Source organism: Megascapheus bottae, chromosome 35 (genome assembly GCF_031878675.1).
Source record: "Megascapheus bottae isolate mThoBot1 chromosome 35, mThoBot2.hap1, whole genome shotgun sequence".
NCBI classification, from domain to species: Eukaryota; Metazoa; Chordata; class Mammalia; order Rodentia; family Geomyidae; genus Megascapheus; species Megascapheus bottae.
Window position 1 is genome coordinate 2,343,535 of NC_143543.1, and position 24,239 is coordinate 2,367,773.

At 38.5% G+C, this 24,239-nt stretch overlaps 1 protein-coding gene across 11 annotated transcripts in view; it reads right to left on the reverse strand.

The window, feature by feature from the left end:
• Positions 1–24,239, reverse strand: part of Sox5 (SRY-box transcription factor 5) — a 732,928-nt gene that overhangs the window by 61,906 nt on the left and 646,783 nt on the right. For 9 of the 11 annotated variants that reach the window (XM_090324494.1, XM_090324491.1, XM_090324492.1 and 6 more), the window contains one exon: positions 2,895–3,041. The exons of the other annotated variants lie outside the window; for them this stretch is intronic. In XM_090324494.1, the coding sequence (XP_090180620.1) occupies positions 2,895–3,041 (147 nt within the window). The remainder of the gene's footprint in view (positions 1–2,894; positions 3,042–24,239) is intronic. 11 annotated transcript variants of the gene reach the window in all.

Genomic DNA, 24,239 nt, shown 5'->3' on the forward strand with positions numbered 1-24,239 from the left:
CTCACGCTGCCACGTTTCACAGTCTTTCGAAAACCCCTCCTTTTGATCTCCCCCCCTTTTTCTTTTTTTTTTCTTTCTTTCTGGTATTTTTTTTTTTTTGCAAATTGCAAATAAGTTTTGTTTGTGTCCTTCTCTGAGAAGTGTGAGGCTAAGGCAAAAGGCACGTCTAGAAAGAAGGGCCGGCAATAAAAAAAAACAAAAACAAAACTCAGAGAAAGAAATCCCTTGATTTTTTGACAGCTGTCAGAAAGACAGTTATCTTTATAGGATCTCTGGATAGAGCCTATGATGTCATTGGTCCCAACAGCTAATGTCCTTTCTACTGAAACCACCAATTCATTTTATTCCACGGAGGCATATAGTTCAAGGAGATATTGAGCTCCCAAATTATATGGTTCTGTTTGAGAGACATAGAGATATGGAAGAAAAAAATGACCCACAAAGCATTCAGAAATTTCCATACACCCCTCCAAGACACGAATAATTGATTCTTTACAAGCATGCATGGATAAAATGGGTTGGTGAAGTGGAAATGTTTATGATACCCTGTAGAACTGTCAGTTTCGGGTTATGAGCATAACAATTCGCAGACTGTAGTGGGCCTTCCTTTATTTACTGAGTGGTTGGGACACGCTCTTCATTGAAATGGCTGTTTTTGTTGTGGTTTGTTTTGTTTTGTGCTGGTACTAGGGCTTGCACGTAGGCTACCTCCCCCCCTGTTTTTTGTGTGTGTTGGTCGTGGGGCTTGAACTCTGGACCTGGACACTGTCCCTGAGTTTTTCAGCTCAGCTATCGCCCTACCTCTTGAGCCACAGTATCACTTCCGGTTTTCTGGTGGTTGTTCAACCTTCAGAACAGACTAAGTGAGGTCACTAAATAGCTGAAACACGTCTGCAAAGGGGCACACAGAAACTCGATCCTGTCACTTGGGCAAGGATTTCCAGGGTGTCTTCACACACTGCCGGCAGTCCTGATTCTCACCAATCTCATGCTGTTGTTAAGGAGTCTCACTTAACAACATGAAAAAGGAGTTGGGCATTCTGGGAGAATGGAGGGTTCTGGGGGTTAGGGGAGATTCCTTTACTAGCCAGTTTGATAGAAAAAAAGACTTTTTAATTGTTGGACTTGGCCGAGCACGGTGGCTCACGCCTGTCATCCTAGCTACTCAGGAAGCTGAGATCTGAGGATCGCGGTTCAAAGCCAGCCCAGGCTCTAAAGTCCATGAGACTCTGATCTCCAACGAACCACTGAAAGTGGAGCTGTGGCTCCGTGGGTAGGACGGTAGCCTTGAGGTGAAGAGCTCAGGGATAACGGCCAGCCCAGAGTTCAAGCCCCTGACAGACAAAAACAAAAGTTTAATTGTTGTACTCCCCCCACCCCCCCCACTGCCTTTTGCGTTACTTCTAATTCACTTATCTGGTCTGTTTCTTTTGTGTGGTGTGTATGCATACTGTGTAGTGGTACTGAACTCAGGGCCTCTCACTTTTTTTTCTTTTGCCAGTCCTGGGGCTTAAACTCAGGGCCTGAACACTGTCCTTGGGCTTTCTCAAGGCTACAAGCGCTACCACTTGAGCCACAACACCACTTCCAGCTTTTTCTATGTATGTGGTACCGAGGAATCGAACCCGTGTCTTCATACATGCTAGGCAAGCACTCTACTGCTAGGCCAAACTCCTGGCCAGGCCTCTCTCTTTTCCATGGACTTTTTTCCTCTCTGCTTCTGACTTTTGGGTAGTTCACTGGTGAGAAGAATTTTGGAGACTTTTCTACTCAGGCTGGCTTTGAACAGGACTCAGGGTCCTGAGATTCTAGGACGACAAGCTTATGTGTTTCTTTCAGGTATTGTGTCTACTCTCACCCAGATCATTTTAGACCTTTTGCTTTGCCATACATGGAATGCAGAAGAGAGGCGAATTAGGAAAACGTATTATTTGGGTGCTAAATGAATATTCAGTTTTCCACTTAATATTTCTAGTATAGTTGGGATACTGCAGAAGAGTCTCAGCACATAAAACTGTATGGTCATTCTTGCCTCACAGGAAGCTTAATATATTCAGAAAATGTAATGTAACTTAATGCAAAAACATTTCACATCTATTTCTCTGCTTCTCTCTAAGAGACATGCATTAAGACAAAGTGATTTCTAAACAGTCTCACTTCTAACACTATTATTATCTTTATTTTCATTACATGATAATCTCAGTGGATGAGTGAAGACTCTGTATCTAAAATTACAACGATGCTATACCACATTATAACAGTTATTGATATTTCATTTTAAAAACACTCCATATGTCCTAATCCTACTCATATTTTAGGAGCTATTTCAGTTGCTTCTTCCTTGGCAAACACAGTTACTTCTCACTGAACCTCAACTCTTTCTCCCAGTAACTTCCAACATATTCATACGCACTTCATAAAGCTCGTTATTGTGGACCATGATGTGTGATTACTTAGCCATTTCGTAGAAATACCTTTCTTTTTCTTTTTTTCTGTGTGGGTACCAGACTTTCATGCAGAGTCTGGGAAAGGGCACTTAGGTTTTCCCCCCAAGGTTGATACGCCACCACCTGAGTCACAGCTCCATTTCCAGCCTTTTGCTAGGTAACTGGAGAGGAGAGATCCTGTCCTGCCTTCCTGCTGAAGCTGGCTTTAGATCTCAGACTCCCGATTAGCTAGGATGACACATGGGACCTACAGGTGTTAAGACACCATCATCTCCTCAAATCACTGTATCTCCCTTTTCTATTGTCCTCGTGGTTCATCGATGCTTACTGAAGAAATCTGTTATTAAAAGTTGACCCCCTAGGTTCTGGTGCATGCGTTCTAGACATTTCCGTAAACACCCATTGAGAGAGTAGGCAAATGTTTCGGTAGCTTCCTGGCACGGGTACCTTGCTTTTGGGTGGTGGACTGCTTGTGCTCTTGTTGGTGTGAATGCTGGTAGGAGATACAGAAGCACCGAGGTTGGCCTGGGGTAAGCCTGCGAGCTTTCCTGCCGGCGGCACCTGCATGGCAGCTAGCTGTGCAGCATACAACTGCTATGGAGGCAAAGGGAGGGAAAAAAGAAAGAAGGCTGCCATCAGTCATCAAAGCAGTGTACCTTTCCCAACGTACCTCTGTGTTCACTAGAGAAGAAATGGGATAGTCAGACAATTACCCGTGTCCTGAAATGCTTCATGCGTAATGCTGCCACCTCTGGGAAGCCCAGAGGAAAAGAGCGTGGCTATCTAGGAAGAACCTCAGCCATCAACACGCCCCGGATACCAAGAAAGCAGACTCATCTCAAGGTCATAAGGCATCCTGCCCTCTCCCCACTTGGTCTAAGGCTTCTTCTGCTGTACTGTAAATATCTAATTCACTGTATCATAAAAGAACGGTGTACAATATTCCCAGTTATTTTCTTACTACCCCTTCTGATCTCATCCCCCTGATCTTATTTAACTTCTTGAAAGGGGTCACTGTCACATTGTTTTCTGAGCATTCGTTGTACAAAAAAATACAGAAAAGAAATAGAACTTGAAATATTGGAACAACGTTATCTGGTTAGTCTATCTACATTGATTAAAAAACAACAACAACAACAACTGGAACCCTGTCACGATCTCACTTTACTTCCTGATATAAACAAAGACAAATCTCAAATTATCTTGAAGGGTAGCCTTGTAAAGAAAACTCTCTAAGATGAACGCTCTGCCATTGAGCCAGCACTTAAAAATTCTTATTACATAACCAAGTAAAGGGTCTTGAATAAGTGATTCATAAATTAAAAGAATTTTTTTTACTTTTGCCATTATAGTTATATGAAACAGTACATTCCCCTCAAATAATCACATCGCCTACAAAGATTAATACTAGAAATCTTCATTTAGTACTCTGCAAAGGTGGGAAAGCAATTATTCAATTATTCAATTTTAACAACATACATGCGAATGCATATATCCCAATATCCTAAGTTCCGTGGGGAGCTTCTGTAATAAAGCAACTTATGTAAAGATGGAGAGCTTTTGAGTGAACTAATGTGAAATAGTTATTTAGGCTATTTGATTTTTTTTTTATCTGAAGGAAATCAGTGGCCTGGGTAAACATTTGTTATCTTTTTTTTTTTTTTTTTGCCAGTCCTGGGCTTGAGCTCAGGGCCCGAGCACTGTCCTTGGACTTTCTCAAGGATAGAGCTCTACTACTTGAGCCTCAGCACCACTTCCGGCTTTTTTCTATGTATGTGGTACCAAGGAATCGAACCCGGGTCTTCCTGCATGCTAGGCAAGCACTCCACCACTAGGCCAAACTCCAGGCCACATTTGTTATCTTTTTATTTTGCTCGAGGTTGGACCACTACCATTTGAGCCACATTTCCACCTCTGTGTGTGTGTATATATACAAATACATACATTTAAATAAATACATATTATATACATATGTAAATTTCACACACATACACACACCCCACCCCACCCCACCCCACACACAGAGTTAATTGTTAATTGGAGTCTTTGATGCTTTCCTGGCCAGGATGGCTTTCATCTCAACCCTCAGATCTCAGAATACTGAGTAGCTAGTATTACAGGTATGAGCCTTAGTGCCTGGTTGAAGAAAAAATTTCAAGGGATGAAATTTCACAGGCAATATCACAGATTGTTAGAAGAAGGGAACAGTATAAATGATATATTGGAAATGGAGCCCAGTATGTATCAGCCAGGAAATAGATACATATTCCTCACCGTTTCTAGGTACTGTGATCTAAGTGAAAAGACAAGATTGATGTACTTATAATCTCTGTTCTAGAAAAAGAATTAGTAATAGAGAGTTAAATTTATTGTGATCACCACGTGAGAGTTTTTGTATTAGAACAATAATTTTTTATTGCAATCAGAAAGGACTAGATTTCACTCCCAGCTCTTAGACTACATAAAGGGTAAAAAGGTAATTCACTTTAAATATGAATACTGGTGTTGTTTACTCCTTATTTTTAAATAATATGATTAGAATTGATATATTTTCACAACTTGATAAAAATAAGGGATAGACAATATACTCCATGATTAGAAGATTAATTTTTTTTCTGTCACTTTTCTGAATTGTTATAACGTAACATTTATAACTGTGCCCAGGGGCTTAGCGTTCCAAGTTAAAAATATGCACACTCTAATGCATGAACTGATACTCACTTTAAAAAATTACATATTTAAACGGACTAAGTAACAAGATCATGTTCTGTAAAGTTCACATTTTTTATGTTGTCTTTGCCCTTGAAAATGTTTCCTACAGGTATATAATTACTTTTTTAAAGAAGTTATTTTTTTTTACAAAGCCTATTTCCGGTTCAGCATACATGAAAACTAAGATTTTTCCAAGTTACTAGTAAAGATCTATAGAAAGAACAAAAAAAAAATGTGAGCAAAAGCAATTCTTCCAAATCACTAGAGTTAGAATCCTGAGTTCCACTTTGCATTTTAAATTAGAAATGCACATTCCTTGATTCCTGAGGATCTCACACTACGAAAAAATTACTTGCATTATTTAGATAATTGAACAGTTTGATCAAGTGCTTGTAAAAGGCGATTCAGTGATGAGCCACAAAGCACTGTAGACAAATGGTCAACTACAAAGGAGGAGAATTACTATTGGAGGAGAAAATCACATATACTCACAACTTTTTTTTTTCTTTAAAGATGGAAGGTAGTGGATACTTCAAAAAATTTTTTTAAAGATACACCTTCTTCCTTACTCAAATGGATGAGCTCAGCGCTTTGTGTGTGGGACTGAAAGCTGGGCGGACCTGGACAGGTCAGTTCCAAATTAATTCCACTTGGCTCTAGACAGTTTTGAAGTGCAATGACTGTCATGTCTTTACACTCAAACCACATACGTTAGCTACACCATCCACTCATTTAGAGGCATTTCACCTAGAAGTGAATATGTGGATATGGATATATGGAAGTTCACATGCAGCTGAAATCCTTTTGTATGACTACTTAAAAGCTTTTAAAGAGGGGACGTATGAGTGATTGTTGTCCTTAATGTACTTTGTTATCTCTCATCTCTTTTGCTGGCCCTTGGTTATCTCATATGGTTACAGTATCTCACTTTGTTATCTGATATATTGGATATATTTGTATTTGGTTATTTGAAATTGGATAGGGAAGGGGGGAAAATAGGATAGGGGTGGGGGGAGGGGGAGGGAAAGGGGACCAAGACAGGAGAAAGGGTATCAATGTATGTGAATTAATGCACCTTCTATCTGGCGAATATAATGTAACTCTTCTATTAATTACAATAAAAAATGTTAAAAACAAAAAAAAAGAGGGGACGTGAGCCATATTTGAACCAAGATTGACTGTTACTCTTTTGTGGAGGGAAAAATAGTAAAATGGTATTTGGATAGTGATTGTTTCGTCACCGTTCAATACATCAGTGAGACAGAAACCTTTTCAAGAAGGTACTAATTTTATTATGGTAAGGAAGGGCTTTCCAGTGTTGGAAGAAACTACATGAACAGCCTATTAAAATTCTAAAGCGAAACCCAGCATTAATGGTGGAGATGGTACATTTCTGCCATTTCGTCCTTAATAGCATATTTTCCCCAAATTGCTAGAAACACAGCTTCTCCACTGGCTGTGAGCCTGGTGTCTCACTGCCATCTGGAGAATTTGGAATCAAAAACTTAGGCACTGACAAAAATATCTACCATTAATTTGTTGTGCCAAACTGTTCACTAAATGATAAACTCCTTGAAGGCAGGGATGAAATCTCCCTGTATAGAGCTTTCTCGAGATGAAAAGTAGAACTGATGAAAGCAAAAACTGACAAATAATAACAATAAATAACATCATTTGTTGCTAACCTATGCAGACCTCTAGTAGACACTTAACATATATTATGTGATCACAGTGACAATCTAAAATTCTACACAGTTAGTTGATTTGTCTACTGTTAGAGACGCTGAGAATTGGGCTCTTCAGTAATGCTGTTTGATCTGCATTTATCAATTTTATTTACTTAAGGGAGCAAAGAAAATGAATTTAAAAATCAAGGATTAGTAGAGCAGTGGCAGAGCACATGTGTAATAACAGTGAAGCCCTGAGTTCGAACCTTACTACAAACTTTTAAAAAGTAATAGAAAACAAATCTTAGGGCCTGGTGGAAAGAGTGCTTGGCTAGGGCTCAATTCCCTGGTACCACATACACAGAAAAAGGCAGAAGTGGTGCTGTGGCTCAAGAGGTAGAGTGCCAGCCAAGGACAGTGCCAAGCCTCTGAGTTCGAGACCCAGGACTAGCAAAGAAACCAACAATCTCAGGCTGGGTACTGGTGACTCAGGCCTGTTATCCAATCTGCTCAGGAGGCTGAGATCTGAAGATCAGAGTTCGAAGCCAGACTGAGCAGAAATGGGTGAGATTCTTCTCTCCAATTAACTAAACAACAAAACAAAAAATAAAAAAAAGGAAAAAAGAAAGAAAAGAAGAAAAGAGCCAGAAGTAGAACTGTGGCTCAAATGGTAGAAAAGCACTAGCCTTGAACTAAAAAATCTCAAGGACAGCGTCCAAGTCCTAAATTCAAACACACACACACACACTTACTTAGCTTAACAGAACATGGCATTCCAATATACTTCTTGGAATCAAATGATTGACCATATTTCATAAATCACTTTGGAAATATGAACAATAAAAAAGGTAAGAGAGAAAGAATAGATGGTTATAAAAAGGATGATCTTTTAAAGAAAAAAATGGATTACTTTAAAAGAAACCAACAGAATCACAATTTAAACATACATGCTCTTAAATATTTTGAAAAGACAAAAGAGAAATGCTTCTTTGGGGGGAAATAAGTGTATTTAATGCAGAATCTAAGAGCTCACTATCGGAAGTATAAAAGGCAATGAGTAGGAGGTACAGTTGTCAGTACTATATATATATTTTTTTGGTATCCTATTTCCCTTCCATTTCCTCTTTGCTCATCTTCCTTTTCTTCTCTTTTCTATTCCTTTCTTGTCTTTTCTTAATTCATTAATACTTTCCCAAATGTTACCAAGTCCTCACAACCACCACCCTAGTTTTTCAACTTCATTAGATTCCAAATACGTATTAGTCTTTCTACACCTGGATTATTTCACTGCATTAACATGGGATCTTCCAGATCTACCCCTGAAGTTGTAAAAAAAATGCAGGGCTTCATTCTTTTTGAAGGCTGAATAATATTCTTGGGGGAAGTGTGTGTGTGTGTGTGTGTGTGTGTGTGTGTGTGATTGTGTGTGTGTGTTTCTTCCTACATTTCTGTGACTGTGTGAATATCTGGCCACAATGTCTGATTGTGTCTGAAAAGTGTGTTTTCCTTCAATTCTACATGACGAATCCATGGCAATTCCTTGAGGAAATTTGTGAACTTTTATACTGTTATTCATTGTCTAGGGAGTGTTGAGACTGCAAAAGCACTTAATAATGGCTTTGATAAAGGAATGTTTGTCAGTATTTTTATAAGGAGAATTCTATTCTCTTAATGAAATTTCTTAGAACTTGGCAGACTTTAACAATTATTTCAGTGAGCTTAATGAAAATGTTTTAATTCTCTCCAAGAATTTATGTAGGTGTAATATAAAAGTAATCCTTTATGATTTCTGGTAGTCACAGAAGTCCTCTCTGAGAAATAAATTGTATTATCTAGGCACTGGTGGTCTTCCAGCTGTAACTCTAACTCTTCAGGAGGCTGAGATCTGAGGATCACAGTTTGAAGCCAGTCCAGGCAGGAAAGCCTGTGAGACTTATCTTGAATTAATCACCAAAATGCCAGAAATGGAGCCATGCCTCAAGTGGTAGGCTAATAATTCTCAGAGACAGTACTAGGCCCGGAGTTCAAGCCCGAAGACTGACATAAACAAATTATGTAGTTCTATCAGTCACCCGTGGCTCATGTCTGCAATCATAGCTACTCAGGAGGCTGAGATATGGAGGATAGTGGATAGAGGCCAGCCTTGGCAGGCAAATCCATGGACCTTTTATCTCCAATTAACCAGTCACACCTGTAATCCTAGCTATTCAGGAGGCTGAGATCTGAGGATTGTAGTTCAAAGCCAGACTGGGCACTACAAAGCCATGAGACTCTAATTTCCAATTAATCTCTAGAAAATGGAAAGTGGGGCTGTGGCTCAAGGGTAGGGCGGTAGCATTGAGCTGAAGAGCTCAGGGACAGAGCCTGGGCCCAGAGTTCAAGCCCCAAGAACCATTAAAATAAAAAGAACAGGAATGGAGGCATAGCCCAAGTGGTAGAACATCTGCCTCAAGAGATAAAAGCTAAGCAAGAGAAATAGGCCCTGAGTTCATGCAGCAGTGCAGGAACAAAAAAGAAAATGTCTAAACTTTCATAATGGTAAACATAAAGACTTAAATTTAAAATTTCAAAAGACCATTAGGGTGTTAAATTCTTGCTCATTTATAGCACCTTTCAGACTATCTATCTATATACATATATATAAACATAATACATACAAAGTATGTGTGTACATATCACAGTACATATTGAAAGCAGAGATTTAAATTACATCTATTATTATATCATCTACTGTTAAAACAGTTGAATAGTACTTTAGAGTTTGAAGAAACCCCCATAAGATGTGTTAAATGTGAAAAGTAGGGAAAGTATCCTTTTTTTCATCATTTCTTTTCTTCATTTTAAGGGAAGGCAGAGAGAATGGCATTTGTGTGTGTGTGTGTGGGGGGAGATCTAGAAAGCAATTTCAAGGCTCTATAAGTGTTATCTTTAGAGCTTAATTTCAGCTTCTTAATGTAACTTAAATGCAGAGTTTAAAGCGAAACTAATGTACTGAAGAAAATCTTTCAAAACATATCTGCATATTTCAATGTGGATAAATTTGCCTTGCACATTATTTTTCATAATGTTGCTTCACAAAAGATTATTAGAAAGACTTGGGTTTAAACACAGACTTAGCCAAATATTATCAACTCTACTTGTTTAGGTGCTTTGAGTGAGTTCTCTATAAAACAGCACTGTTTATTTCTGCAATTTGCTGAACACCCTGCCCCAATGTATAAGTTAAACATTCATATATCAAGGTGACTCACACCTGTCATTCCAGCTACTAAGGAGGCTGAGATCCAAGGACTGAAGTTCAAAGCCAACCTGGGCGGCAAAGTGCATGAGACTCTTATATCTACATAACCAACAAATAGCCAGAAGAAGAGCTGTGGTTCAAATGGTAGGGCAACAACTTTGGGTGGAAAAGATTAGGTGCCCATGGCCCGAGTTCAAACCCCAGTACCAGCATTAAAAAAAAAATTATGAGAATTTCAACCATCCTTCCCCAGCCCACCAAAAAAGAGCAGAAAAGAATAAATATTAGCAAGTTCATGAGAGAATTGGAAATCTTTGTCTTGCTGACAGAAATTTAAGTACCAGTCGCTGCCATGCAAACCAATTTTGATGGTTATTTGTGAAACACACCCACACATCCACTCCCCCACACACCTTTCCTATGTATCGATAACACATTTGTTTATCCACTTTCTCAACTGATGGATGTCTGGATTAGTTTCAACTTCAGGCTCTTATGAATAATCTAGCTAGAAGTAGTCCAATACCAGTCTTTGGGTTTTTCTTCCTCTTCTTCTTCCTCCTCTTCTTCTTCTTCTTCTTCTTCTTCTTCTTCTTCTTCTTCTTCTTCTTCTTCTTCTTCTTCCTCTTCTTCCTCTTCCTCTTCTTCTTCATTTTTTGGCTATTGAATTCCTAACATTAGATTTGCTTAGGCACACAGTCTATGAGTCATATGCACAAGTTCATGGTTACTTTTGGAAGGCACTGCCAAACTTCTTCCCCTGGCTAAACTGTCTTACATTTTTATTGCTTGCAGGACACAGGGATGCAGTTACTTTCCATTTTCATGACCACTTGGAAATGTTTGCATTTTTAATTTTGCAGGTGGGAAATGGAATTTCACCATAGCCTGTGTGTTGGTCCTGGGCTTGAACTTCAGGCCTGGGTGCAATCCTTAACACTTTTGCTCAATGCCACAGCTCTACATCTGGTTTCTGTTTGTTTGTTTGTTGTTTGTTTGGTTGTTTTTTTTTTTTGCTAATTAATTTGGCGTAAGAGATTCAGGGACTAATTCCTGTGCATGCTGGCTTCAAACTATGATCAACATGAGATCCCAGCCTCTTGAGTTGCTAGGATGACAAGTGTGAGCTATTGGTGTCTGGCTCTCTTCCTCTACAGCATCAAATTTCATTTCTTTAATGACACTAAGTCGTGCTGCATGCGTTTAGTATATCTTCCTCGACCTTTTTCAATAAAATATGTATTTCCATCTTTTGCTCAGTTTCACAACATTGAGCTTACTATTGAATAATATAGAATTCTGAATTTGATTTCAAAGAGATACGTAGAAGGATGTGGTTGATAAGCCAGGTACATCTATGACCAGATGGCTTCCTCACATTAAGTAATATAATACAATGGAAGTATTTGTGACAATCATGGCTCCCTCTCAAATCAACTTCTTCTGCTTCACATAGGGAGTAATTCTTCTAATTTAATTTTCAAATTCCCTAGCAGAGAAGTGCAATGTGAATTATTAGGCACAGTGTGTGTGTGTGTGTGTGTGTGTGTGTGTGTGTGTGTATGTGTGTGTCCATTAAGGATACTTTTTGTGCCAAGATTTGCCTATGAAAGTCGATGGCTCTCAATCCCCAGTGAGATGACTCCTGAAAAATATACTGACTCATCAGTTAGAGCTGAGAGCCTCCCCATAGGGGAGAGACAGAGGAAGGGAGGGGAGAGGGGACAGAGAAAGAGACAGAGAGACAGACAGAGAGAGGAAAGAGGGGGAGAGAGAGGAGAGGAGACAAGAGGGGGGAAGGTCATGGAAATTGGTCCCACCTAACTTTCTTTCCGGTTCAGCCTTAGATTAACTACAGCTGGGAGGAAAGAATCAAGCCTCCGTCTCTGGGAAGGTGGCTGGGTGGTAGAGTGCTCGCCCACCATGCATGAAGCCCTGGGTTCGATTCCTCAGTACCACACACACAGAAAGAGCCAGAAGTGGTGCTGCGGATCAAGTGGTAGAGCTCTAACCTTGAACACAGAGAGGCTCAGGAATAGCCTGGAGACCTGAGTTCAAACCCCAGGCCCAACAAAAAAAAATGTCATCCCCCTGGCCAAAAAGTAAAATCAAAACACACCAAACTCAAAAAAGAAAAGTGAAAAAAAAAAGCTTAAGGAAAAATAAAAACTAAAACAGGTATACCATCCAGGTACCATTCCAGGCAGAAAATAGTATGATGCTAAACAAACTTCTTTAAAATATCCCTCCTGCGTTTCTCAACTAAAAATTGACCTTTCCTACGATCCCGCCATACCTACCACTCCTGGGCATCTACCCTGAACGTCATAACCCAGGATAGGATAAGGGCACCTGCTCAGCTATGTTCATCTCTGCACTATTCACAATAGCCAGGCGATGGAAACAATCCAGATGCCCTACTGCAGATGAATGGATACAGAAAATGTGGTATATATACACAATGGAATTCTACATAGCCAACAGACAAGATAAAATAATGGCACTCGTTGGGAAGTGGATGAATCTAGAGCGAATCATGCTGAGTGAGACAAGTCAAGACCAAAGGAACAAAAGGCACATGGTATCCTTAATATGTGGATATTAGATCCAAACAGTTCAAGAGCGAGGACTCAATATTTGGGTACCCAATGCTATGGACATGGTATTAGAAATATAAACTACGTAGACATAAAAATCTATGATGGGATATATATTCTATAGACGTAATGTTATATAGGTCGATATCTATCTGACATACAAACCCTCAGCTTAATTTTAATTATGTTCTTAGTTCTGTGTCAGAGATTCCCTTTTTGAATACTTGTTTGTTAAACATAACATTTGAAATAGGATGTAAAAATCAGTGTTAAAATCTTTCAATAAAAAAGTGTAAAAAAATCCTTCTGGCTGACACTCTAGAAACGCTAAAGCAAATTATTATCTTGGAATATATTGTGGGTTCCTCTTAAGCCAGGCTGGTGGCTCACACCTCTAGTCCTTGCTATAGAGGAGGATGAGAGTTAAAGCCCCAGACTGAAAAACTGCAAGCAATTTATGATCCCAGAACTCAAGGGTAGAAGGCAGAAAAATTATGAATTGGAGGAAAGCCTGGATAATACAGCAAAACAACACTTCAAACAATAAAAAAACAACCATCCCTAAAACATGTGTGAATATGGATATGGAAATGAAAGTGCTCCCTCTCAAGTTGCTATCTGCAAATAATAATATCTAGTAATCTCTGTTATTTTATTATCTTTCTGATTTTAGACTGAGCCACCCATGAGGGCTGCATAGAACAAGTTGTGACACTTTGCTAAAAATGAAAGGTGCCTTTGAACTTGCTTAGAGGACCTTTTTTCCCCTCCACAGGTAAAAATGCTCCCATGCTGTTTTCTGTAACACAGCAGATATTCACGTGGATAAAAAAGAAGAAAAATGAAATGTGGAGGGCCTCCCCCATTTGATTAGATTCTGATACCTCGGGAAAGATTTATGAAAAAGGAAAACATTTTGACTTTTAGCATGGCAACTGTTCCTTAAAGAACCAGATAGATTTTATTTTTTACATTTTTTTTTGTAAGAGTCACCCAGGAAAATGCCAACTGATAGTTTATCTCCCTCCCCTGCCCTCCCTCCCTGACGTACGCCACAAGCCGTCGCCATGCGCTGTGCAGTAATCCATTACAATATGCTGTAACATCTGCTTTTCCATATGATCCGTGACCTATTCAATTGACCCTTTTAATGCTACTCTAGACTTGCTGTTCACTACTGGAGGGGAGGGCGATGAATACTCCCTTTCTATTGCTGAGGTCGTCAACCAGGAAATATATCTCCATTTGGCAAGGTAAGGGAGAGGGAAGACTGGCTGGGAAGCTTGAATCTCTTTATACCCCAGTCATTGTACTTATGTCTTTAATTAGTTTCATTTAGGGAGAAACATAGCAACTGAAATTCTTTTCAAGCCAACGAACGATAGGAAAAGAAATGCTTATTTTTTTCCTCCTAGAAAAAAGTTTTATCTTAACAAATATTTAGTATTTCAATATAAAAACTCTGGGATTTTTTTTAAAGGTGTGTGTGTGTGTGCGTGTGTTGGTCCTGAGGCTTGAATTCTGGACCTGAGCCCTGTCTCTGAGGTTTTTGGTTTTTGTTGTTCTTAAAGCTGGCATTCTACTACCTGAGCCACAGTACCACTTCCAGCTTTTCTATGATCAACTGGAGATAAAACTCGTATGAACTTTCCTACCTAGCCTGGTTTTGATCCTCAGATCTCAGCCTCCCGAACAGCTAATATTATATGTGGGAGCCACAGATACCTGGCTATCCGAGGAGTTTAAAAAAAAAATAACAAACATTTTTCTAAGTTCATGATTGTGAATTCATTGATTGTTCATCTTCTTACAAAAGAGAAACTGGAGATAATAGCTGTCTGTACAAATATTCTAACTCTAATATAAAGAGAAGTTGGTTGTCAGCTCATGTTAAACCAAACTCTATGTTACTTTGTATGTGCAAGAAAAGCATTCCTGGTTTCAGAGAGATACCAGCTGGATGACTGGCTACCTGGCATATCAATGGTGAGGTATTCAAGTTTTATGACTAATGTGTTTCTAATGTGTTCGTTGCTGTGCTAGGACTTTGAATGTTATTTCGGCGGAGTTCCATGTCAATTCTGTGGGTACTGTGTGTGTGCTTGTGTGTGTGTGTGTGTGTGTGTGTGTGTGTGTGAGCTCAATGAGTTTCAAAAGCACATCAAATGTTGAACAATTTGCATGGGATGGCTGCTTATTTTTCAAGCTCTGCTCTGTGGGGTGTCATTAACTTCCCCCATGAGTAAATAATATTCCTGCAGGACATTTCTTTCCAAATATCACCTCAGGGACTGAAATTTATCTCCATGTGGAAGTGGACTCAAGGTAGATTTTTTTTCTCTCCTAAGACTTGGGAGATTTCCCCCCAAATTTTGAGTGAACAATGATAATTTCAAAGGCTAGAGGTTGAAGGATGTCAAGAGCGGAAGACTTCTTGAATCGCTGGTAATGAAATTCTACTTCCTTCGATGAAAACACACCATAAATGGTTATGGTTGGGGTATCTTTTATTTCTGATGTGTGTGTGTGTGTGTGTGTGTGTGTGTGTGTGTACCAGAATTTTTTTTTTTAAAAAAGAATTTTTAGTCTATTTCTGACTTTGCCATTCATGTGTCTGTTCATTGAAATGACTTAATAAGTGCCAGCTTTCCCCCAGGACTTTGCCTCTTCTTTAGAATAAAAAATTCATGGAGAAAAAAATGTCAGAAAATGAGATGCAAAATTGCAAATTCAACATTATAACAGAGCATAAGTCTCCCAAGAGCATGATGTGCAAAGGTGGACACAACACGTAGCAGTTTATGAAAATGAAAAGGTCTTATTAGTTGTGTAGTTCTGCAGTCCCTACAAGCTAAAGACATTGGTTGTATAAACTTAACCATGAGTCTAGATGTGATAGGGAGAACTGATTGCGATAATTCACCTCCAACCCATTTTTAACTGGAATAACATTTAACACATCACTCTTCACATGACTTCAATTGATTCAAATCAATTATAGACTAAATCTTGGCTATACAATTTTTCACCATCAGAATCTCATTTAAATATTTGCTCTTTCATGTATAATTTATACTAAGAATTTAATCATAACCAGTTCTATTCCTTGCTTCAACTTGAGGTCATCAATCTTTAGAATCATCTCGAACATTTGAAAAAGTAAGTATAACAAAAATGTGAGCCATCTGCACTGTTCACAATAAATAAAACTCTTAAATCAATCAAAATAACAAAACTAGGGTGGGCACTGGTAATTACACTCCTGTAATCCTAGCAACTCAGGGGGCTGAGATCTCAGGATCATAGTTTGGAGCAAGTCTGGGTAGGGAAATTTGTAAGATGGTAGAAAAGCTAGAGGTAGACCTATGATTCAACTGGCACAGTGTGGGCTAACCTTGGGTACAAAATTTCAGAAACAGTGCCCAGGCCTACAGTTCAAGCTACTTACAGCTAGCTATTACTTTTCCTGACTTCTATTGTCCAGCAAATATTTCACCTGCATCATTAAAGTAATCCGGAGAAATAAGCAACTTAACTTTTGTTCTTTTGCTTTAACTGAATTCTTCCCCTCTGAAGGCATTTATTGAGCACATATTCTAGACACTACTCTAGACCTAGATGATTATCACAAGAAAAGTCTACCTCTGCCTTCTGAGAAAGTAGTTTTATATTTCTCCAAGAATTTAACTGCAAGGGTTTACTCTATTATATGTTTTTCTTGCATTGTCAAATAATTTTTTTCTAAATTTGTGAATACATATTACATAGTAATTGATGACTAATGATGGGCATATCTTTGTAAAAGAATGTTGTTTTAAAGAAATTATTAAGTTATTAAGAATGGATGATTGAGAGATAATGCTGGCATGGGAGAGACATTTGAAAATATAAGTTGGGGACTGGAGGATTAATAATATATGATTTAACTCATAGCATGAGATATACTTTTAATTGGAAAATTCAGAAAGGCAGAAAGTAAACGGAAGGCATGTGAGGCTGGAATGAGAGACAGGACTGGCACAGAGTGGTTGGAATGATGAAAACATTCTGGAGATTGATATGGTATGGGTACATAGCACTGTGAATGCTCTCAGTGCTACTCAATTATATATTTTAAGAATCACTAAAATGTTGAATTTTATGTAGTGCACAGTTCACTCTGATAGACAAGTTTGTGGTTCAAAGGACTTAAATAAATCCTTGTTTTCTTCAACGTCAATTGTCATCTCTTTAAGCAATTCTCCCCCTCGTCTGCCCTCATTTTAGATGAAATGATATGCCAGGTGAAAAGAACTATTATATGAAACTCAAAGCTATTTGCAAGTGCTAGACTCTGCTTCACAAAGAAAAAAGAAACGGACTAAAACTCATTTCTAGTTTTAGAAACAAATATACATACATGCAAGAGGAAGAATATCTAGAATGAACTCAACCAGACCTAGTGATAGTTCTCACAGGCGAATGGCGTCGCGCTCTGGAAGAGAAGCTGTGTGATCATGTTGTCTTATCGATTCCCCATGGACACTACTGAAAGTCCCCACTTTTCAAGCCCTGGAAAAGGGTAGCGAGTTCTCTCCTCACTTTTCCATTCTGCTTCCCTGCTGGCTTTCTTTTTCATAGTCAGATGACTGTTTATGAGCTCATTCCTGTTCAACTGTCACTCTTTTACGTGGACGCAAGATAGATGGGTTATACCAACCCCAACCTAAATGACCTTTGGATGTGACAAGAGTTTTAGGTCAGCCTTGCTAAATGGAGGCCTGGGTGTATGGAGGCATGCCTTGGGGTGAAATTTACAGTGAATTTATTATCTCCCAATGCCCTTTGGATTGCTTCCCACCATCAAACACCATGGCAGGCCCTTGGAACAGGAAGAAATACATTAACTGGAATCTGATCGTTTTAAAAGGTTACAGCTGCCCAAATATAATTTAATTTCATACTTGCCCTTTGAGGGTTTGGTGTATATTTTCATTTTATGACTGCAAATGATAAAGCTCTTAAGATTCCAGGCAATAAAAAGAGAAAAAAAAAGTATTTTAAGAGGTAGAAGTCTATTTAGTTCGTACTTGATGAGTGAAGTGACAAATTAGCTTTTTTGTTTCAAAAAAAAAATCGAACATTTTTCTCTTCTTTATTTGGATTATCTCTTCTTCTGATACTACACTTGAATGTCTTGTTGAAATCGATATGTGAGCACCAACCTCAGGTCTCAGTTTGGAAAATAAGGAAGGTGATAGAAAATGATAAAGAGAAAATGAATCTGATGTAACATAAAAATATATTTGTTCAGGGAATACATTTTCCAATATATCTATTTATTTGCCTTTTCAGATCTGTTATCTCTCATTATTTGGGGAAATTCATCCATGAAAATGTCAATAATGCATCAACTTATCATCAATTCCATCACAATTCTACAAGTCTCACCACGAAATCTTCTGAAAGCATGTTATAGCCTCATTAATTTGAATGGGAAACATTATTACAATGTCTTATTGACAGAGAATAAGATATGGTATATCTTATCCGATACCATATAATAAAATCAGGGGGAAAAGAAGCAAAATTAAGACAAAAATCACCTCTAGTTTATTATCTACACATCAAAAATAAAAGAGACAAAAAGTCCTATTTCTGCTCCTGCTCTCTGATCTAGTACTTTGCCAGACACTTCAGGGTTCAAGTTTTTTTTAAAATATTAATCCAACAGTTATTGAGGCAATACATATTTCGGGTTCTTTAATAGCAATAAAGGAAGTCACACACCATGGAAGTTTGAACCACCTGAGGTCAAACAGAACTTAAAATGGCTTATTTGAACATAACACTTGTTTACTTTTTTCCTTTCCTCTTTCCTGTCTTTCCTTTCCTCTCCCACTTCCCCTTTCCTTCCTTCTTTCACTCCCTCCCTCCCTCCATGCCTCCCCCCCCACCTCCAAATATCTCTTTAATGTTTCCAGGCTAGTTTCTGTAAAGCTGATGTTTTCATAAATGAATAGTGCTAAAATGTGGAGTAGAGATTGTGGGGGGAGTATATTTTCTTCCTTTCTTTTTAAAAAAGTAATCTTAAACTAGTTGTATAAAAGAGTTGCCCTGTAATGAAGGTATTTACAAATACAATTTATCTTGATCAATAGCATCCCTTTCAACATTTTCACTTGGGCATATTTCCGAGCCAGCATAAGAATTCTATTAGGTAGATTATCTTATGAATCACCTTGACAGGTTATGGAAATACAGACAGACAACTAGAAAATTCCATGGTGACTCAAACTCATAGTAGACTAAACTCAAAGATAGAAAGCCTCAACACGAAGGTTGACTGGTTACTAAAATTCAAATGATAAGTGAGATAAAAATTACTCATTTATTTATGTATGCATGTATGAGGAAGTAAGATTTTGCCTACAGTAAGGGAAATCCGAGAGTAAAATTTATCCTTGACAACAGCACATAACCATCATCACAAATAATCAGGGAAGTGGCAGACTAGTCAGATATGTGAGAAGCTATCTATGAGGAATGTGTGGACAAGGAAACTGAGCGAAGCAGATATAAGGAAGTACTATTCAGCCTTCAAAAAGGAAATTCTGGGACACGTTAGAGCATGGATGGATGGTGAAGGAGTTTGGCTACACAAATAGACATATGTGCAAAGCTACACACTGTATGATTTCATTTGTATGTGGTACCCAGAGAAGTGTAATTCAGAGAGAGAAGAGAGAATTGTGGCTCAGATGAAGAGATAATAAGTTAATTTTTTAGTGTCTACCTGGGTATAGTCTGAGTTGAGGAAAAGGTCTATAGATGAGTACTCTAGCTTTGAGAAAACCCAGCACTGCCAAAGAAAAACCCAAAGTAAATAAAAAGAAGAAAAAGAAAAAATCACATGTCAGTAACATCATAGGCCACAATCAATTCATTTTTAAGTATTTAAAGGAGAGATTAAATACTTCAGTCTTGCCCAACCAAAAAAGAGGTGAGTGGTATGATATAATATAGTAGAATAAATCAAATGTCTGCCCTCTCTGAGTCAAGAAATGCTGGATTTTCAGAACACAGAGAGAATCAGCATCGTGGCGGATTAGATGGATGGAAGGAATCCACAGGGAAATACAGAAGAGCTTTTTTTTCCTCTCTCAGCACCTACTTGGTCCTTTCTATTTGTCCACTGTGTGTGTGTGTGTGTGTGTGTGTGTGTGTGTGTGTGTGTGCGTGCGTGTGTGCTGGACTCTTTTCTGTTTGAACTCAGGGCCCAGATGCTGTCCCTGAGCTTTTGTTCTCAAGACTAGTGCTCTACCATTTGAGTCACTGCTCTACTTTCAGCTTTTGGGTGGCTAGTTGGAGGTAAGAGTCTCAAGGACTTTCCTGCAGAGCTGTCTTTGAACTCTGATCCTCAGATCTCAGCCTCCTGAGGACCTAGGGTTATAGGTGTGAGCCACTGATGGCCCAGCTTGAAATGTCTTTTTGGAGACGGTCAAAGAGGAAAGAGGATAAGAGCCTTTGAGAGGGTTGATGACACTGTCTTATATTCCTTATTGTGAACGGGAAAAATTTCAAAGAGCTGTGCCTTCAAAGCTCTACAACTTTAATGTGTGCTAACTTCAAAAAATGACAACAGTGAGCAATTCAATAACTTTGATTTTCAGTCTTAAATAGTCTTGACTATTTTAGCCTTTCTTACTAAGAAAGTAGTAAGGGATAAAAGGAAACGTTGCTACCATTTTAGACCACAGAGATTTCCTAAAACACTAGAGCCACAACTGACTTCTGCATATTTATAATACGTCCACACAAGGGTAAAGAGTAAATAACAAGAGCCTTTGAGAGGATCTTGCAGGAGAAGACTGAGCTAGAGATTCTGTTAGGATTTGCCATAATAGATCATAATAGATTATTAAACATATGTGTTTTAAAAATCCAATTCCTTCTATTTCAGTCCAGGCTAAGAAGCCAGGGGTTTGTATTTAGTCTAAAAAACCAACAGTGTTGCAGCTCATGCCAACAATCCAGATAATCAGGTGGTGAAGGTCAGAAGGAAAGCAATGTATGGCTATTCTGAATAAAATGTGAAGCGAGATCCTGTCTCCCCAATTTGTAGTAGTCTGCATGTGTAATTCCAGCTATTGGGAGGCTTATACAGAAGATTGAAATCTGAAGCCAGACTAGTAAGATATGTGTGACGCTGTCTGAAAAGGGCTAGTGGCATCGCTCAAGCAGTATAACACTTGCCTATTAGAATCTACACTTGAATCATATTTTCCTTGCCAAGAGGGCTCATATTTTTCAGCTATGGAAGCCCAATGGGAGATTGTTCAGTCCTACAGGAAGGTAGAATGAGATCCGTGGTTATTTCTGGGGCTGTAGTCTAGCCATAAAGCTTCTCTTCTTGGTCAAGAGAAGGTGTTTGTGTATTAAGGGAAAAGTCAAGGTCAAGGTCAAGCAAGATGGAATAGGTTGAATCTATCACGTAGTCTTCTTTTGGTGCCTTGGGTTTGGCAGGGTAACCCAGAGAAACTTTGAAATGTACCAAGCATAAACTTCCACTCACTCCCCGTCTAGAAAAATCCACTAGGGTTCTGTTTTTTGAGGTCTTTTGAAGACACTTGTCAACCAAAAAGAGCTCAACATGGGAAACTGCAATGTGATTTTTCTTCTTGGTCCTTCTTTGAGAACAGTTCGTTCACTGACTGAAGAATTCTATCTGCATGATTGCATAATCGACTTTGAATACTATCTTTCTTTGGAGAAGCAAATAAAATATCAACAAGACTTGGGATGTAAACAGTCTCTCGCTTTGATCCCTGTGTGTACAAAGAGCTATAAAGGAGTGCGTGCTTCCCTGGTTGTTTGATTTTCTGAAATCCTTGATTTTTCCAGTGGCTTCCCATAAAAGAATGAATTTCCAGAATAAAATCACTGAACTCAGCCACATGAACAATTCAGAAGATGCCATTCTTATAAAATTGCAAATCTTGATTTGCTTTGTCCTTTCTTTAATAATCTTCATGCAGAATTAACAAAAATACACACACACACACGCACACACACACACACACACACACACGCATGCACGCATTACCTGCTCAGTACCAGTAACTCACATTGTAATCCTAACTACTCAGGAGGGTAAGGTCCGAGGATTGAGGTTCAAAATCTGCTGGCTTAGGAAAGTCTATGAGGCTTTTATCTCCAATTAACCACCAGAAAGCTGCAAGTGGAGGTGCAGTTTGAATGTTAGAGCACCAGCTTTGATTATAAAAGACCATGATATAATGCCCTGGCTCTGATCTGAGTTCAAGCCGCAGGGCTGGCACAAAAATAAATCAATAAAATAAATAAATACATTACTTTGAGGATAATGGGGCAACGCTAGAATTAATTTTCAGTGACTAGGATTTTGGGTATGCTTCTATTGAGATGTATTTCAGCTCAGTCAGTCAATTAAAGTTAAATAACATCATCAACAAAATTAAGGAGCAGGAAAAGAAGAATGGCTTTTGATTTGTTAAGCATTAGCATGTTTCACTCAAGGAAGATGTCTTATTTTTGTCCTTTCTATATAAAATTCTAGACCTTCAAATATATATATATACACACACATATGATATGTTTAGTATATTATGAATCTATAAAATATTTAATTTAATATGAAAATTTGGTACAACTAATGTCTCAAAAGAATAAATGACAAGCATAATTTCTGACTTTTTTCAGTTTGAGTTTGAAATTCTGTTGTCGATACTACAGGAGTGAGGTGAGATCAGAATCATAGTGTACGTTAAGATGATTCTACTATTATGTCTATCTAGGGAGTATGTTTTGAAAGGCAAAGCCAGAACATCTTTCGTTAGGTTAGTTCTAAATTGTAAATTATATCAAAATAAAAATACTTATTAAAAATAATTTAATATTAGACTTTGTGAGGTTCATTATTTTTGAATATTGATTTGTTTTTTAATGGTAACATATAGAAAGAGTTCATTTTTACTTCATCCACTTGACAGGAGGTATTGCTATTTTGTAGATGTGAATGTTAAACAAAGCATGAGCAGTTGGCAAGAGATGAAAGTGTATAGTCCAAGGAATAAGAAAGCCTGATTTGGGGATAAACTCCTGATGTGCTATACATTCTTATGATGGACCTTCATACTGCATCACACAGGAAAATAAAATTATTTCCTCATTTAAAAAAGACATTTTGGGGCTGGGAGTTTGGCCTAGTGGTAGAGTGCTTGCCTAGCATGCACGAAGACCCAGGTTCGAGTCCTCAGTACGACATACATAGAAAAAAAAGCTGGAGGTAGAGCTGTGGCTCAAGTGGTAGAGCTCTAGCCTTCAAGCCCCATGACTAGCAAAAAAAAAATTAAAAAGACATTCTGCTTCAGTTTTATGAACTGACTTTAGATGCTGTCCTGTTGCAGTAACCCAAAGTAAGAAAAACAAATCTTTCATACTGTAATCCTAAGGCTTCCTTTAAACAATAAAGGTTCTTTCAATACCAGCTGGGTACCGGTAACTTATGTCTTTAGCTACTCAGGAGGCTGAGATCTGAGGATGGAGGTTCAAAGCCAGCCGAGGCAGAAAAGTCTGTGAAACTCTTTTTTTTTTTTTTGCCAGTCCTGGGCTTGAGCTCAGGGCCTGAGCGCTGTCCTTGGACTTTCTCAAGGCTAAAGCTCAACCACTTGAGCCTCAGCACCACTTCTGGCTTTTTTCTATGTATGTGGTACCAAGGAATTGAACCCGGGTCTTTGTGCATGCTAGGCAAGCACTTTAACCACTAGGCCAAACTCCGGGCCGAGAAACTCTTATCTCTAATAAAACTACTCAGAAAAAGCTGGAAGTAGCACTGATGGCTCAAATGATAGAGTGTTAGCCTTGAGTACAAGAAGCTCAGGGACACGGCTGGGAGTTTGGCCTAGTGGTAAAATGCTTGCATAGAATGCTCGAAGACTACATAGAAAAAGCTGGACGTGAGCTGTGGCTCAAGTGGTAGAGCTCTAGCCTTGAGAAAGCCCAAGGACAGTGCTCAGGCCTTGAGTTCAAGCCCCCATGACTCGTACCAAAATAATAATAGTAGTAGTATTAATTATCATTTGTATATTATCATATTTGTCAGTTGATCATGAAATGATTTCTTGATTAAGTTAAATAATATTAGGAACATAAACTAAGGCAACAACTGAGTGTGTTAAAAAAAAAAAAAACTCCTAATACAAACTTGATGTGCCAGTTTGAAGAAGAGAAGTTCTCTCATTTTACATAAAGCCAAGACTAGAAAATGGAATAGTTCTGTTGCTCTTGATTAAAAAAAAAAATAAAAGATATTTATAAATCATTGTAAACTTGAGTCATTCCTAGGCGTATATCTACTTGCTAGCCTTGTGTGTAGAGATACCTTTTCTATATGTGTATACTGGTCTGGGGCCTGGTGCTGTCTCTGAGTTTTTTCACTCTTCTCACTCTGAACCACGCCTCTACTTCCTTTTTCCTGGTTAATTGGAAATTAGAGCCTCACAGAGTTTCTTGCCCTGCTGGCTTTGAACTGAAAATCCTCAGATCTGTTCCCTAA